The sequence below is a fragment of the Somniosus microcephalus genome, chromosome 5 (genome assembly GCF_052327205.1).
Source record: "Somniosus microcephalus isolate GS21.2 chromosome 5, FLI_Smic_1.0, whole genome shotgun sequence".
NCBI lineage: Eukaryota > Metazoa > Chordata > Chondrichthyes > Squaliformes > Somniosidae > Somniosus > Somniosus microcephalus.
This window is the reverse complement of record NC_140991.1, coordinates 22640124-22657497: the sequence shown is the minus strand read 5'-3', so window position 1 is coordinate 22657497 and position 17374 is coordinate 22640124. Positions and strand designations below refer to the sequence as shown.

The window sequence follows — 17374 nt, the reverse complement described above, 5'->3', positions numbered from 1 at the left end:
TTAGGGTGATGGCTCTTTTTCGGTCAGCATGGACACAATGGGCCGAATGGCCACCTTCTGTGCCGTAAATTTTTATGATTCTATGTAAATACAGCTCAGTGCTGTGAGCATTTCCTCCTCTTCTCCCCGCCCCCCCCCCCCCCCCCAATTCTGCAAAGAATCATCGAGGTGGGTGGCGCTGGGGCAGAATGAAGCTGCAAATGTGCTTCGGTGCCCCAGCCGCAGAACCTCAGGATGACGGAAGGCTTTGACTGGAGATTGGTCTCGATATACAGTGAGGTTTTACATTTTTCTCTTGGATATATTTTCAAAAAATGAATTAGAGATTCACTCAGTTGAGGCGGGGACATTCAACTAAATTAGAGAATTGCAAGTTAAGCAGACCGTGAGCAATTTTTGCAGCTGATGAGACCCGCGTCAGTGCTGTCGGCTCCCAACAAGCACCTTTAGTGCAGTAACCACTCCAAAGTAAGCTTGCTGGATTAATTGGGGCTGGCAGTTTAGAGGACAAATTATTTATATTTAACTGGATCGTCCCCGGTGGCCAGCTGTAGCAAATTCCTAAGTTTACGGTTGGGGGTGGGGGGGCGCGGTTATACAGTGAACAGAGCCACATTACAAAGTTCTGTTCCTTGTCCCTTTTACGGTGCAAGATTTGCCTCTGGAGATGGCATCGTAATGTAAATAATGTATTAGTGTATCTGAAGGGTGTGGTAAACCACGTTCACTATCGTATCACTGTTAGTAGTTAGCACTGTTCACCACTGTTCGTTATAACTGTATCACTGACCACTATTGTATCACGGTACGAGGTCGCCTCTTGCCACACTGCTATACCTGGGATGACCACTGCCGACTCCGCCTTGGCTCCACCCACCAGGCCAGGTATAAAGGTGAGCGACTGGCTGGTATTCCTCCTGCTTGGATCGGATCACCCACGAGAGTGGGCTCTGTTATTTAGTCAATAAAAACCTTTAGTCACCTTCGTAACTCTTTGCCTTTTATTGGAGGAATTGATAGGTATATCAATTTTATTGACTAAATTTAATGATGTCCGACAACGAGTCACAACCGGCGGAGGAGCCACCAGCGCAGCTCCCAGGAGCACAGCCACACCAGCCAGCTTGGCTGCGAGCCCTCAGACCGCCGTACCTGGACCTGAACCCACGAGCAGCAAACTCAGCCGCAGACTTTAAACACTGGCTGGTCTGCTTCGAATCATACCTGAGAGAATCCAGCGTCCCTCAGGCATCCAAACTAAGTGTCCTGCAGGCACAACTGAGCCCGAGAGTATACACTCTCATCGAGGACATGACTACCTACGAGACCGCCATCAACCTGCTGAAACAGAAGTACCGGACCCCGGTAAACTACATGTACGCTAGGCACCTCCTAAGATCACGGCCGCAACAGCCAGGAGAATCAGTAGCCGAATTCTCACAGGCGCTATATGCACTCGCCAGGAACTGTGAGTTTAAATCGGTGTCGGCAGCCGAAAATACTGAAGATAATATCCGCGACGCATTCCTGAAAGGCCTACGGTCCGAGTACTCACGGCAAAGACTGCTGGAAGCTAAAGACCTCAGCATGGAAAAAGCTGAAGCCCTCGCTATCTCCCTGGAAGTGGCCCACCAAGATCAGGAAGCATTCACCAGGTACTGCTCGCGACCCTGGGACTCGGGCCCGACCCCTACCACAGCACCCTTCCCAGCGCCGCCCCCGGGACCTACCTCTGCGTCGGCGTCCCGGACCCGACCGGCCCCGCCACCCCCGGCACCGGCCCCGACATCGGGCATCCGCGATCGGGCCGCCGGCTGTTTTTTTTGTGGCCAGGAGAAGCACCCGAGGTCGCGCTGCCCAGCCAAGAACTCCATATGTAAAACCTGCCTGAAGAAAGGCCACTTCTCCAAGGCCTGCAGGAGCGGATCCTCAGAGGCCAGCAGTGCCGCATGCGAACTATGGGGGCGGCCATCTTCGTTTAGGGCAACTGAGGCCAGCATCCCCACACATGAGTCATGGGGGCGGCCATCTTTGTTTAGGGCACCTGAGGCCAGCATCCCCACACATGAGTCATGGGGGCGGCCATCTTTGTTTAGGGCAACTGAGGCCAGCATCCCCACACATGAGTCATGGGGGCGGCCATCTTTGATTAAGGCAACCGACCCCAATAGTGCCTCATGGGGCCCTACCTCGTGGGAGACGCCATTTTACTCACCACGCCCGACCGCCTCGCCCGCAGATGACAACGACTCGCTCAGCTACACACTAGCTTCCGTCACCCTGGACCAAGCCCGCCCGCACCATCTGTCCAAGTCAATGATGGACATCAAAGTGAACGGCCACGCCACGACCTGCCTGTTCGACAGCGGAAGCACGGAGAGCTTCATCCACCCAGACACGGTGAGCCACTACTCCCTCTCTGTCCTACCAACGCGCAGCCGAATCTCGATGGCATCGAGGTCCCACGCCACGGACATCAGCGGCTACTGTGTCGTGACCCTGTCGGTTAAGGGCACGGAGTATAAAAACTTTAAACTCCTCGTCCTCCCCCATCTCTGCGCTGCCGTCCTACTAGGGCTGGACTTCCAATCCCACCTCCAAAGCGTAACCCTAGCATACGGTGGACCCCTCCCCCCACTCACAGTCAACAACCAGCAAACGTTAAACCGCCCACCGCGTAACACCTGCAGCCTCTCCACCCTCAAGGTCCCGCCACCCTCTCTGTTTGCTAACCTTACCCCTGACTGCAAACCCGTCGCTACCAAAAGCAGGCGGTATAGCGCCGGGGACAGAGCCTTCATTAGCTCTGAGGTGCGGCGCCTCCTGAAAGAGGGCATTATCGAGGGGAGCAGCAGCCCCTGGCGTGCCCAGGTCGTAGTCGTAAAGACCGGCGATAAAAACCGCCTGGTCATCGACTACAGCCAGACCATAAACAGATATACCCAGCTGGACGCATACCCCCTCCCCCGCATATCTGACATGGTCAATCAGATTGCACAGTATAAAGTATTCTCGACCATCGACCTGAAGTCGGCCTACCACCAACTCCCTATCCACCCTGAGGACCGCCAGTATACCGCCTTCGAGGCGAATGGGCGCCTATACCACTTCCTTAGGGTCCCCTTCGGTGTCACTAATGGGGTCTCGGTCTTCCAAAGGGAGATGGACCAGATGGTTGACCAGAACGAACTGCAGGCTACATTCCCCTACCTAGATAACGTCACTATCTGCGGCCGCGACCGGCAGGAACATGACGCGAATCTGGAGAAATTCCTCCGTACGGCCCAACGGCTGAACCTCACCTACAATAAGGAGAAATGCGTGTTTAACACCACGCGCCTTGCCATTCTCGGCTGCGTAGTGGAGAACGGAATCATCGGCCCCGACCCAGAAAGAATGCGCCCCCTCATGGAGCTACCCCTCCCCCACTGCCCTAAAGCACTTAGGAGAACCCTGGGGCTTTTCGCCTACTATGCCCAATGGGTACCCAATTACGCGGACAAAGCCAGACCCCTCCTGAAAGCCACTTCCTTCCCCCTCACGGAGGAGGCGTGCGCGGCCTTCTCCCTCATTAAGGGAGACATAGCCAAGGCCACGATGCACGCAGTGGACGAGTCCATCCCCTTTCAGGTGGAGAGCGACGCATCCGACTTCGCCTTAGCCGCCACCCTAAACCAGGAGGGGAGGCCAGTGGCCTTCTTCTCAAGGACCCTACAGGGCCCCGAGATCCGACATTCGTCGGTCGAGAAAGAGGCCCAGGCGATCGTGGAGGCAGTACGGCGCTGGAGGCACTACCTGGCAGGCAAACGATTTACCCTCCTCACCGACCAGCGTTCGGTGGCTTTCATGTTTAATAACAAGCTGAAGGGCAAAATCAAGAATGACAAGATTTTGAGATGGAGAATCGAGCTCTCCACCTACGATTATGAGATCTTGTACCGGCCAGGCAAGCTGAACGAATCCCCTGATGCCCTTTCACGAATGACATGCGCCAGCGCGCATATCGATAGGCTTCAGACCCTCCACGACCAGCTCTGCCACCCCGGAGTCACCAGACTCTACCATTTCATTAAGGCCCGCAACCTGACCTACTCCATCGAGGAGGTCAGGACCATGACCAGGAACTGCCAGACCTGTGCGGAGTGCAAACCGCACTTCTATAGGCCGGACCGAGCAAGCCTGATCAAGGCCACCCGCCCCTTCGAGCGCCTGAGCATCGACTTTAAGGGGCCCCTCCCGTCCTCTGACCGTAATGTGTACTTCCTCAACATCGTTGATGAGTACTCCCGTTTCCCCTTTGCCTTCCCCTGCCCCGACATGACCAGTAGCACGGTCATTAAGTGCCTGAATGCCCTCTTCGCCTTGTTCGGGTTCCCGAACTATATACACAGCGACCGGGGCTCCTCCTTCATGAGCGAGGAACTCCGGCAATTCCTCCTAGAGAGAGGTATTGCAGCAAGCAGGACCACCAGCTACAACCCCAGAGGTAACGGTCAGGTGGAAAGAGAGAACGCGACGGTATGGAAGGCCGTCCTCTTAGCCTTAAAGTCTAAGGGCCTCCCAACCTCCCGCTGGCAAGAAGTCCTCCCGACAGCGCTGCACTCCATCCGGTCATTACTTTGCACGGCCACTAACACCACCCCCCATGAACGAATGTTCGTTTTCCCCAGGAAGTCGACTACGGGAACCACTCTACCAACCTGGCTGACCGCCCCGGGGCCGGTCTGGCTGCGGAAACACGTGAGGACCCATAAAACGGACCCCCTGGTCGAGAGGGTGAACCTCCTGCACGCCAACCCCCAGTACGCCTACGTGGCGTACCCAGACGGGCGGGAGGACACTGTCTCCCTACGAGACCTCGCACCCTCAGCCGATCCGGAAACACCGCCACCACCCCCCCCAACCTCAGTCCAGGTAGACGGCATGCCGGAACCCCACGAGCCCTCGCCGACCACGCAAACACCAGCATCAACACCGGATAAGGCACCAGCACCGGATAAGGCAACACCACCGCTGCGGCGATCGGAGAGGCTTACGAAGCCTCCGGACAGACTGACCTACCAGAATTGGTAGTACACTTCACCCCGCCGGACTTAATTCTAAACAAGGGGTGAATGTGGTAAACCACGTTCACTATCGTATCACTGTTAGTAGTTAGCACTGTTCACCACTGTTCGTTATAACTGTATCACTGACCACTATTGTATCACGGTACGAGGTCGCCTCTTGCCACACTGCTATACCTGGGATGACCACTGCCGACTCCGCCTTGGCTCCACCCACCAGGCCAGGTATAAAGGTGAGCGACTGGCTGGTATTCCTCCTGCTTGGATCGGATCACCCACGAGAGTGGGCTCTGTTATTTAGTCAATAAAAACCTTTAGTCACCTTCGTAACTCTTCGCCTTTTATTGGAGGAATTGATAGGTATATCAAAGGGGCAGCTGGTAATTTCAGTATTCGACATTACATTGGAGCGCCACTCCCCAGACTTACAAAGGATAGAATTTTAAGTTCCATGTTATATAAGATACAAATTTCCTATTCTGCTACTATATCTTTTAATGACTTTTTTCCCCCCAGTTTTACTTCTTCGCAGGGCGTCGCCTACATGACCATCTGCTGTAGCTACTATCCCACAACCATGGCATTTTGCTTCCTCGAGGAACTTGGAATGGAGTTTGTTTCTTCCTTTGAGATCGCAAAAATCCACGTGGTTTCGAGACCCTACGCTTTTCTTGAATTTGGTTAGTTTCCTGCCTTTTATTTTTACAACCTGTTTACCATTTCCTGGCTCTCAGCTTTCCTTCAACAGCAGCAACAACAACTGTAGTGTCATATGTAGTTAAACGTCCCGAGGCGCTTCACAGGAGTGTTATTAGACAAAAAAATTTGACACCGAGCCATATAAGGAGAAATTGGGGCAGATGACCAAAAGCTTGGTCAAAGAGGTAGGTTTTAAGGAGCGTCTTAAAGGAAGAAAGAGAGGTCGCGAGGCGGAGAGGTTTAGGCAGGGAAGTCCAGAGCTTAGGGCCCAGGCAACAGAGGGCACGGCCACCAATGGTTGAGTGATTATAATCAGGGGTGCTCAAGAGGGCAGATTTAAAGGAGCGCAGATATCTTGGGGTGAGGTGGGGTGTGCGGTGGTTGTGAGGCTGGAGGAGATTACAGAGATAGGGAGGGGCGAGGCCATGGAGGATTTGAAAACCAGGATGAGAATTTTGAAATCAAGATGTTGCTTAACCGGGAGCCAATGCAGATCAGCGACCACAGGGGTGATGGGTGAACGGGACTTGGTGTGAGTTAGGAGATGGTCAGCCGCGTTTTGGATGACCTCCAGTTTATGTAGGGTAGAACGTCGGCGGCCAGCCAGGAGTGCGTTGGAATAGTCAAGTCTAGCGGTAACAAAGGCATGAATGAGGGTTTCAGCAGCGGATGAGCTGAGGCAGGGGCGGAGATGGGCGATGTTACAGAGGTGGAAGTAGGTGGTCTTAGTTATGCTGCGGATATGTGGTCGGCAGCTTATTTCGGGGTCAAATATGACACCAAGGTTGCGAACAGTGTGGTTCAGCCTCAGACAGATGTTAGGGAGAGGGATGGAGTTGGTGGCTAGGGAACGGAGTCTGTGGCAGGGACCGAAAAGAATGGCTTCGGCCTTCCCAATATTTAATTGGAGAAAATTTCTGCTCATCCAGAACTGGATGTTGGAGAAGCAGCCTGACAATTTAGAGTCCGTGGAGGGGTCGAGAGTAGTGGTGGTGAGGTAGAGTTTGGTGTCGTCAGCATACACGTGGAGCCTGACGCTGTGTTTTTGGATGATGTCGCCAAGCGGCAGCATGTAGATGAGAAATAGGAGATAGATATAAATGGAACCAGGTGAGTGCAGTCCCACCCAGCTGGACGACGGTGGAGAGGCGTTGGAGAAGGATGGAGTGGTCAACCGTGTCAAAGGCTGCAGACAAGTCAAGAAGGATGAGGGGGGATAGTTTACATTTGTCACAGTCACAAAGGGTGTCATTTGTGACTTTGATGAGAGGCGTTTCGGTACTGTAGCAGAGGTGGAAACCCAACTGGAGGGATTCAAACATGGAGTTGCGGGAAATATGGGCACGTTTAAGGACTTTGGAGAGGAAAGGGAGGTTGGAGGTGGGGTGGTAGTTTGCAAGGACGGAGGGGGTCATGGGTTGGTTTTTTGAGGAGGGGGTGATGATGGCAGATTTGAGGGAGAGGGGGACAGTACTCGAGGAGAGAGAACCGTTAACCATGTCAGCTAACATGGGAGCCAGAAAAGGAAGTTGGGTGGTTAGCAGTTTGGTGGGAATAGGGTCGAGGGAGCAGGAGGTGGATCTCGTGGACAAGATGAGCGCGGAGAGGTCATGAGGAGAGATCAGAGAGAAACTGGAGAAAGATGCGAGTTCAGGGCTAGGGCGGGGCGGGGGGGCCTTAGAGGAAGTTTGGTCTAGTTGGCTAGGGGAAGGAAGGGAAGTGGCAGAAGGCAGCTGAACGGATGGTCTCGATCCTGGAGACAAAGAAGTCTGTGAGTCCTTCACACTTGTCGGAGGTGAGGGTGGAGGCGACAGGGGAGAGGGGTTTAAGGTGACGGTTAGCAGTGGAGAATAGAAGCCGGGGTTATCTTTGCATTCCAGAACGATTCTGGAATAGTGAGCAGTTTTGGCAGTCAAGCGTAGGACCCGATATTGCTTTATCTGGTCCAGCCAGATTTGGTGGTGAATAGCTAAACCAGTTGTCCACCATATGTGTTCAAGGAGCGAACGTGAGGACTATACCAGGGGGAACGGCCAGGGTGAGAAACATAGAAACATAGAAGATAGGAGTAGGCCATTCGGCCCCTCGAGCCTGCTCTGCCATTCAATGCGATCATGGCTGATCATCCAAATTCAGTACCCTGTCCCTGCTTTATCCCCATATCCCTTGATCCCCTTAGCATTAAGAAATATATCTAACTCCTTCTTGAATATATTTAATGAATTGGCCTCAACTGTCTTCTGTGGTAGAGAATTCCACAGGTTCACCACTCTGGGTGAAGAAATTCCTCCTCATCTCAGTCCTAAATGGCTTACCCCTTATTCTTAGACTGTGACCCCTGGTTCTGGATTCCCCCGCCATCGGGAACAGCCTTCCTGCATCTAGTCTGTCCAGTGCTGTTAGAATTTTGTAAGTTTCAATGAGATCCCCTCTCATTCTTCTAAACTCTAGCGAGTATAAGCCTAATCGACCCAATCTCTCTTCATACGTCATTCCTGCCATCCCAGGTATCGGTCTGGTGAATCTTCGCTGTACTCCCTCCATGGCAAGAACATCCTTCCTCAGATAAGGTGACCAAAACTGCACACAATACTCAAGGTGTGGTCTCACCAAGGCCCTGTACAACTGCAGGAAGACATCCTTGCTCCTGTACTTGAATCTTCTCGCTATGAAGGCCAGCATACCATTTGCCTTCTTAACCGCCTGCTGCACCTGCATGCTTACCTGTCCAAATCGTACTGGAGTTTCTCTGCATCCTCCTCACAGCACACACACCCACCCAGCTTTGTGTCGTCTGCAAACCTGGAGATATTACATCTAGTTCCCTCGTCTAGATCATTAATATATATTGTGAATAGCTGGGGTCCTAGCACCGATCCCTGCGGTTACCCCACTAGTCACTGCCTTCCACTCGGAAAAAGACCCGTTTATTCCAACTCTTTGCTTCCTGTCTGCCAACCAGTTTTCTATCCAAGTCAGTACCGTACCTTACCCCCATGTGCTTTAACTTTTCACGCTAGTCTCTTATGCGGGACCTTATCGAAAGCCTTCTGAAAGTCCAAATACACCACATCCACTGGTTCTCCCTTATGGCAACATGTTCCCGTAAAGGTCAAGGGTGGTTCCAAAAACCACAGGGAACCTTGGATGTCAGGGGATATACGAGAATGGATTAGGAAAAAAAGGAGGGCTTTTGGTAGATACAAAAGGCTAAAGACGGAGGAAGCCCTAGAGGAGTACAAAAAGTGCAGGGGGATACTTAAAAAAGAAATTAGGAGATCAAGGAGGGGCCATGAAATAACACTGGCAAGCAAAATAAAGGAAAATCCGAAGATGTTTTATAAGTATATTAAGGGTAAGAGGATAACTAGGGAAAAAATAGGGCCCATTAGGGACAAAAGTGGCAATCTGTGTGTGGAGCCGGAAGATGTAGGAGGGGTTCTAAATGAATTTTTTGCATCTGTTTTCACTATGGAGAAGGACGATGTAGACATAGAAATAGGGCGGGGGGACTGTGATATGCTCGAACATATTAACATCGAGAGGGAGGAGGTATTGGCGGTTTTAGCTGGCCTAAAAATGGATAAATCCCCAGGCCCGGATGAAATGTATCCCAGGCTGCTGTGTGAGGCAAAGGAGGAGATTGCGGGGGCTCTAACACATATATTCAGGACCTCTCTGGCCACAGGGGATGTGCCAGAGGACTGGAGAACCGCTAATGTAGTACCATTATTCAAGAAGGGTAGTAGGGAAAAACCGGGGAACTACAGGCCAGTGAGCCTAACATCAGTGGTAGGAAAATTATTGGAAAAAATCCTGAGGGACAAAATTTGTCTCCACTTGGAGAGGCAAGGATTAATCAGGGATAGTCAACATGGCTTTGTCAAGGGAAGATCATGTCTGACTAATTTGATTGAATTTTTTGAGGGGGTGACTAGGTGTGTGGATGAGGGTAACGCAGTGGATGTGGTATACATGGATTTCAGTAAGGCCTTCGATAAAGTCCTGCACAGGAGACTGGTCAAGAAGGTAAGAGCCCATGGAATCCAGGGTGCCTTGGCACATTGGATACAAAACTGGCTTAGTGGCAGAAGGCAGAGGGTGATGGTCGAAGGTTGTTTTTGTGACTGGAAGCCTGTGGCCAGTGGGGTACCACAGGGATCGGTGCTGGGTCCCTTGCTGTTTGTGGTCTATATTAATGACTTGGATATGAATGTAAAGGGTATGATCAGTAAGTTCGCGGATGATACAAAAATTGGTAGGGTGGTAAATAGCGAGGAGGGTAGCCTCAGTCTGCAGGACGATATAGATGGGTTGGTCAGATGGGCGGAACAGTGGCAAATGGAATTTAACCCGGAAAAGTGCGAGGTGATGCACTTTGGGGGGACTAACAAGGCAAAGGAATACACAATGAATGGAAAGACCCTAGGCAAGACGGAGGGTCAGAGGGATCTGGGTGTGCAAGTACACAGATCCCTGAAGGCGGCGGAACAGGTGGATAAGGTGGTAAAAAAGGCATATGGGATACTTGCCTTCATTAGCCGAGGCATTGAATATAAGAGCAAGGAGGTTATGATGGAGCTGTATAAAACACTGGTTAGGCCACAGCTGGAATATTGTGTGCAGTTCTGGTCGCCACACTACAGGAAGGATGTGATCGCGTTAGAGAGGGTGCAGAGGAGGTTCACCAGGATGTTACCAGGGCTGGAGCGCTTCAGCTATGAAGAGAGACTGGGCAGGTTGGGTTTGTTTTCCTTGGAGCTGAGGAGGCTGAGGGGGGACATGATTGAGATGTACAAAATTATGAGGGGCATAGATAGGATGGATGCTGAGGAGCTTTTTCCCTTAGTAGAGGGGTCAATAACTAGGGGGCATAGATTCAAGGTAAAGGGCGGGAGGTTTAGAGGGGATTTGAGAAAGAACTTTTTCACCCAGAGGGTGGTTGGAGTCTGGAACTCACTGCCTGAAAGGGTTGTGGAGGCAGAAACCCTCACAACATTTAAGAAGCATTTGGATGTGCACTTGAAATGCCATAGCATACAAGGCTACGGGCCAAATGCTGGAATATGGGATTAGATTAGACAGGGCTTGATGGCCGGCGCGGACACGATGGGCCGAAGGGCCTCTATCCGTGCTGTATTACTCTATGACTCTATGACTTATCTATTCTATCATTTACATCCTCAAAAAATTCCAGTAGATTAGTCAAGCACAATTTGCCTTTTGTAAATCCATGTTGACTTTGTCTGATCCTGTCACTGTTTTTCAAGTGCTCTGCTATTACATCTTTTATAATGGACTCTAGCATTTTCCCCACTACCGATGTCAGATCTATAATTCCCTGTTTTTTCTCTACCACCTTTTTTAAATAGTGGGATTACATTAGCTACCCTCCAATCCATGGGAACTGTTCCAGAATCTATAGAATTTTGGAAGATGACCAGCAATGCATCTACTATTTCTAGGGCCACTTCCTTAAGTACCCTAGGATGTAGATTATCAGGCCCTGGGGATTTATCGGCCTTCAATCCCATCAATTTCCCTAACACCATTTCCATACAAACACTGATTTCATTCAATTCCTCCCTCATTAGACCCTATGTTCCCCGACATCTCTGGGAGTTTATTTGTGCCCTCCTTTGTGACGACAGAACCAAAGTATGTATTTAATTGGTCTGCCATTTCTTTGTTCCCCATTATGAATTCCCCTGATTCTGACTGCAAGGGACCTACGCTTGACTTCACCAATCTTTTTCTCTCCACATATCTATAGAAGTTTTTACAGTCAGTTTTTTTTTAATGTTCCCTGCAAGCTCTATTTTCCCCCTTTTTAATTAATCCTTTTGTCCTCCTTTGCTGAATCCTAAACTGCTCCTAATCCTCCGGTTTGCTGCTTTTTCTGGCCAATTTATATGTCCTCTCCTTGGATCTTATGCTATCTCTAATTTCCCTTGTTAGCCACGGTTGAGTCACCTTTTTTGTTTTATTTTTATGCCAGACTGGGATGAACAAATTCTGTAGTTCATCCATGTGATCTTTAAATGTTTGCCATTGTCTATCCACCGTCAACCCTTTAAGTAACGTTCCCCAATCCATCTTAGCCAAATCGTGCCTCATACCATCGTAGTTTCCTTTATTTAAATTCAGGACCCTAGTCTCTGAGTCAACTACTTCACTCTCCATCTTAATGAAGAATTCGATCATATTATGATCGCTCCTCCCCAAGGGGCCTCGCACAACAAGATTGCTAATCAATCCTTTCTCATTACATAATACCCAGTCTAAGATGGCCTGACCTCTAGTTGGTGGGTCCTCAACATATTGGTCCAGGAAACCATCCCGTATACACTCTGGGAATTCCTCCTCCACAGTATGGATTGGGAGGGTGTGAGTTCTATCTGGTCTCAGCGTCACAGCTTGGCTTGGTTGGTATTTCCTCTCCATTGGAGAGGTTATAGGTTTTGAACTCTGAACCTAAATTGTACAGAGGTGTCATCGTTCAGATAAGACATTGATCCAGGGTTCTTGCTGGCTGGTCAGGTAGATATTTTTTAAAGAAAAAGCTGTAATGAGGAGACAGTAGAGTTGGTATACTAGATGGATAAGATTGTGTGGACAGAAGGGCTTTCTTCATCCAAAAACCATCTAATTAGATCACCTTGCTCTCCGCTCAGTTAAACTCTTTAATTAATCTGTGTAGTAGGAAGCACAGATGCTTACAGCTGTAGGCAGTGTTCCAGGGAAAGGCGGCTTTGAATAATGAAGCTATCACACTTTCTCGCAACTTACCAACTCATGACTTCTGGGTTGCTGGTAACGACTACCATAATTCTTAAAAAAAAAAAAACACTGGTTAGGCCTCAGCTGGACTATTGTGTCCAATTCTGGGCTCCATAATTTAGGGTGGATGTCAAGTTCTTGGAGAGGATGCAGAGGAGATTTACAAGAATGGTTATGGGGATGAGGGACTTCGGTTATGTGGAGAGACTGGAGAAGCTGGGGTTGTTCTTACAGCAGAGAAGGTTAAGGGGAGATTTAATAGAGGTGTTCAAAATCATGAGGCATTTTGATAGAGTAAATAAGGAGAAACTGTTTCCACTGGCAGGAGGGTCGGTAACCAGAGGACACAGATTTAAGGTAATTTGCAAAAGAACCAGAGGGAAGATAATTTTTTTTACACAGAGTTGTTGAGAGGGGGATGGCCACAGGGGACCCTTGCACTACCTGCCTGCGCCTACTATTCTGCCTGGCGGTCACCCATTCCCTTCCTGCCTGTGCAGCCTTTACCTGCGGTGTAACCAACTGATTAAACGTGATATCCACGACGTCCTCAGCATCGCAAATGCTCCAGTATGTATCCATTCGCAGCTCCAGCGCCTCAATGCGGTCTGCCAGTAGCTGCAGCTGGATACACTTCCCGCACACATGGTCGTCAGGGACACAGGAAGTGTCCCTGATTTCCCACATAGTGCAGGAGGAGCATACCACGGGGCCGAGCTTTGCTGCCATGACTTACCCTTTAATTAATTTAAATTAAATCAATACCACCAGTTATACTACAATTAAATGATATACTCAAGGGCCCTTGTTTCCTAGCACTCCCCGCTACACAACAGAGACCTTGGAAACCATAACCACAAAATTAAGACCTTCTAAACTTTATAAACTATGAACCTTAACTGTCAAACTATAGAGTAGTATAAGTACTCACCCAATCAGCTGCTTCCTCCTGCCCGCGTCACGTTTTGAATCGTGACGTGGCTCTGGAACGTCGCCGCTGGTCTGCGAGATTGGTAAGCCTGTGTTTATATAAAAAAAAAAAAAGCCCGCAAAAGTGAGTTTAAATATTCACTGAACCTCCGCTCTCACCGCTCCCGACAATGGCTTCTGTAAAAAAAGCCTGCGAAAGTGAGTTTAATTGAGAGAGTAATTGTTTTAATAGGGACTAGGGTATCAAAAGTGGTGGGGAGGGTGTGGTTGAGCAGATTGTTAGCTGCAGAATTGTCATGGTGAATGGAGGGCCAAAGGCTGGACAGTTGGGATTTCATAAGTGCAGTTGTAAGAGAGTTGGGAGAGAGTTTTTTCCAGGGGTGGACACAGAAGGAAGTAGGACTGGGGGGATGTGGGTGGAGAGCGATATAAGGAAGTGGTCAGGGATGGCCTTATCTGCGATTGACATGATGGACGTAGCAAGGCCACGAGAAATGGCAAGGTTGAGGGGGTGGCCGTGAATATGGATTGGGGAGTTTACATGGAGGGAGCGATTAAGGGAGGTTAGGAGGCTAGTGAACTCAGAGGAGAGAGAGCATGATGAATTGAGATGGAGGTTTAAATCACTGAGGATGAGAAGTCACTCGGTGCAGAGGCTGAGGGAAGAAAGCAATGAAGATATCTTGGTAATATTTTTATTCACTTAGCTCCCTTGCCCCCTTTTTGTCTATTCTACATTGGTGAGCAGCGTACGCCACAGGTTCCTAGAAGGTTCCTGTAAATTGACTGTCCATTACATTTGCACCTGTGTTTAATGTTCTGAGTAGGAATTTCATCAGGCCAGGCAGTTGCAGACTTTCCAATGGTTTCTTCAGCTACTCGGTAAAAATGACGAATTCTCAGATGGCTGCGGTTTCAAAATGATCTTGCTGTCAGCGCAATAATGTGCGTGCAAATAAAAAAAACTGGCTTCAGTCAAAGTGACCATGAGGCTGTTGGATTGTTGTAAAAACAGAACTGGTTCACGAATGCCCTTTACGGAAGGAAACCTGTTGTTCTTACCCAGTCTGGCTTATATGTGACTTCAGTCCCACCCCAACATGGTTAACTCTTAACTGCTTTATGAAGGTACCAATTATACAAGTCAGTCGTTTTGTATCAGACCACTACACTACACGGACTGCAGCGGTTCAAGAAGACGGAAAACCACCACTTACTCTGGGCAACTAATGATGGGCAATAAAAGCCGGCCTTTGCCAGCGACTGAGAATGAAATTTAAAAACAAATAGGTGAGGAAGCTTATTGGTGTGGAAGACTTTGGTGGACTCTTGTTTCTACTCCAGGTTCACTCCATTGTTGGTTCCCAGCCCCAGCGTTGCTCTCTCGAGGGAAGCACAGCTGCTTTCCCCAAAGGAAATGGGCAACGGTGGGCTTTCTATTGGGCACCCTAATAGAGTGGAGACTGATCGAGTCTTGAAAGGAACAAAATTTACTGTAACGGTCCCTAAAATATATTGTCACACATAATTGTTGAGGCTTGACTGAGAGCAGCACATTTCCACCCTGCCTTTCCACCTCCCCAACCCCAGAAGAACTTTGCTTCCGTCATTCGGTGAATTATTCTGATGCAGCAGCAATTTCTGTGTGTGCCAGTTAAGAATCATAGAATCTTGCAGCCATTCGGCCCATCGTGCCTGTGCCAGCTCTTTGAAAGAGCTGTCCCATTAGTCCCACTCCCCTGCTCTCCCCATAGCCCTGCACATTTTTCCTTTTCAAGTATTTATCTAATTCCGTATGAATGTTACTATTGAATCTGCTTCCACCACCCTTTCAATTGCAAGTTAAATGTTTAAAAAATGGGAATACCAGTGAGTTTGACCTCCCGATCCCAGGAAAGGATGGCTGGAAAGGGAGACACTGTTGAATTAATTTTTTTTCAATATATCCATTCTAACCCCTTTCCTTTTGCTTCATTCAGTATTACTGCCCCCTTTCCTCCTTTTAGTACATTTCTTTATGATCCCTATTGCAGCTACCCTTGGTTAAAAATGAATGAATGGCAGGGAGCACTCGCAGTGAAAAGTACTCACCCGCGTACAAAGGGCTCCTACGTGATGAGAGAGATCTTCTATTTCTTGATTAATTGTTTCCGTCGAGGTTCTCCATTTCAGGTCTCTGCTCGTAACCCGAGCTGCTGCGATGATTTATGCCGTTGGTGGGTTGCACATGGCCCAGATGGTTCCGTTGGGTTTGTATGGGAGTCAGCAGTTTGGAGCAGCCTGGAACCTGATTCGGAGCTGCCTCGGTTGGGGAATCTCTAATACAAGCTGAGTAAAAGCGACCACAATAAACCCTCTGCTCGATAGGAGCTACATTTTCCATTGTTCAAATAATGTGTAGGGAAGTATTTCTCTTGGCCTTTCATTCTCATTCATCGTAGCCTTGTTCGGTAGATTTAAAATGAGCATTCTATTTAATCGCAGATAGTGTGATACAGAAGATAAAATGGCACTATAACTATTCAAACCGTCCTTCGATAAAGATCAGCGTGACAAATATCCAGAGGGAGCTAAAGGTGACACCGCCCCGGCAGGTGAATGTGGACGATATAGTGGTTACCAACGGGACACTGAATGGGCACCTGCATTTGTATTCATCCTCTGGTAAGCTCAGATCAGACACTGCCTTATGAATGCATTGATGATGTTCAAAAAATGTAATGCTTATATTTTCACTCCCACCAATGCCAGAACTTAATTTGCTTCAGGTGAGATAAGCAAGAGTTTGTCCATAATGTTTGCAGACTGCTGTGGTGATGAATTCAGAGTCGATGTCTGTGCTATATACAGAAAAAATCATATTTAAAACACCAGTTAAAGTGAAGTATTTAAATTCTACCATTTAGAACCATATGTATTTACGAGGCTTTATTATGTAATATTTCAAAGTGTAAATTTAGTACATTGTGTATCTCTTTGTAAACAGAATGCCAGTGGTATCGATTTGGCTTGGACTGTAAGATCCTTTCAACAGGCTAGAGAAGGCTGCAGTCCAACTCCATTGTAACACAGTGAAAGGCAGACTAAAGAACTCCATTGAGACACAACTTGACTTTTCTGTGTTTGTACACCAGTGACTGGTGACAGACATGTCCGTTTAGTTGGTGGTACAGGATGTTGGAATCTCCGTGCCGTGTTGTGGAGTGTGATGTGAGGATTCATGTTTGTGGACCTTGGCACACTGTGTTTCGCATCTTGACCGTGATGTAGAGGTTAGGTACCTTCCCATAAAGCGTTGGGAATTGGGGAGAATGCTGCCTCCGTACTGCTCCTTACAAACCGGGTCAGAACATATTTGCTGGATCCATCTCCAGCTAGCCCCGTTAGCCAGTGATGTGCTGTGCTACATGGGAAAAGGAAGAGGATAAACGGATTATTTTTTCTCCCTTAAAAGCTGCCATTGTAAACTTGTAATCCTGTAATGACACCTCCTACCAGTGGTGGTGCTGTAGCACCTCTGTTTTGCATCTACCAGCTCAGCCTATGCTGCAGGGAAGCTCCTATTCTCCATCTGCTTCTCTGCTTTAGAATGTATGACTTGAAAATTCAGACCTGAATGACATCTGTACGTCCTGGTTCAATTACCTCATGCGCTCTAACTCTGCTTCTCCTGAAGACTACACTTTGGAACAGGAGTAGGCCATTTGGCCCCTCGAGCCTGTTCTGCCATTCTTGGTCTTGGCTCCTGTGTGCAGCACTACAGGAGACTGACTGACTAGTTTATTTAATTGAAGGGTTGCAATGTTGGCTCAAATTTAGGGCAGGATTCTGTTCTTCCAGGTCACCACCACTTTTTTTTAATATATAAATGCACTCGCAAATTCCAAATTTGGTGCAGG

At 48.9% G+C, this 17374-nt stretch overlaps 1 protein-coding gene across 2 annotated transcripts in view; it reads left to right on the top strand.

Annotated features, from left to right (window-relative positions):
- Nucleotides 1-17374, top strand: part of sec22c (SEC22 homolog C, vesicle trafficking protein) — a 94414-nt gene that overhangs the window by 28109 nt on the left and 48931 nt on the right. For both annotated transcript variants that reach the window (XM_085987422.1, XM_085987421.1), the window contains exons 3-4: nt 5583-5746; nt 15960-16139. In XM_085987422.1, the coding sequence (XP_085843548.1) occupies nt 5583-5746; nt 15960-16139 (344 nt within the window). The remainder of the gene's footprint in view (nt 1-5582; nt 5747-15959; nt 16140-17374) is intronic.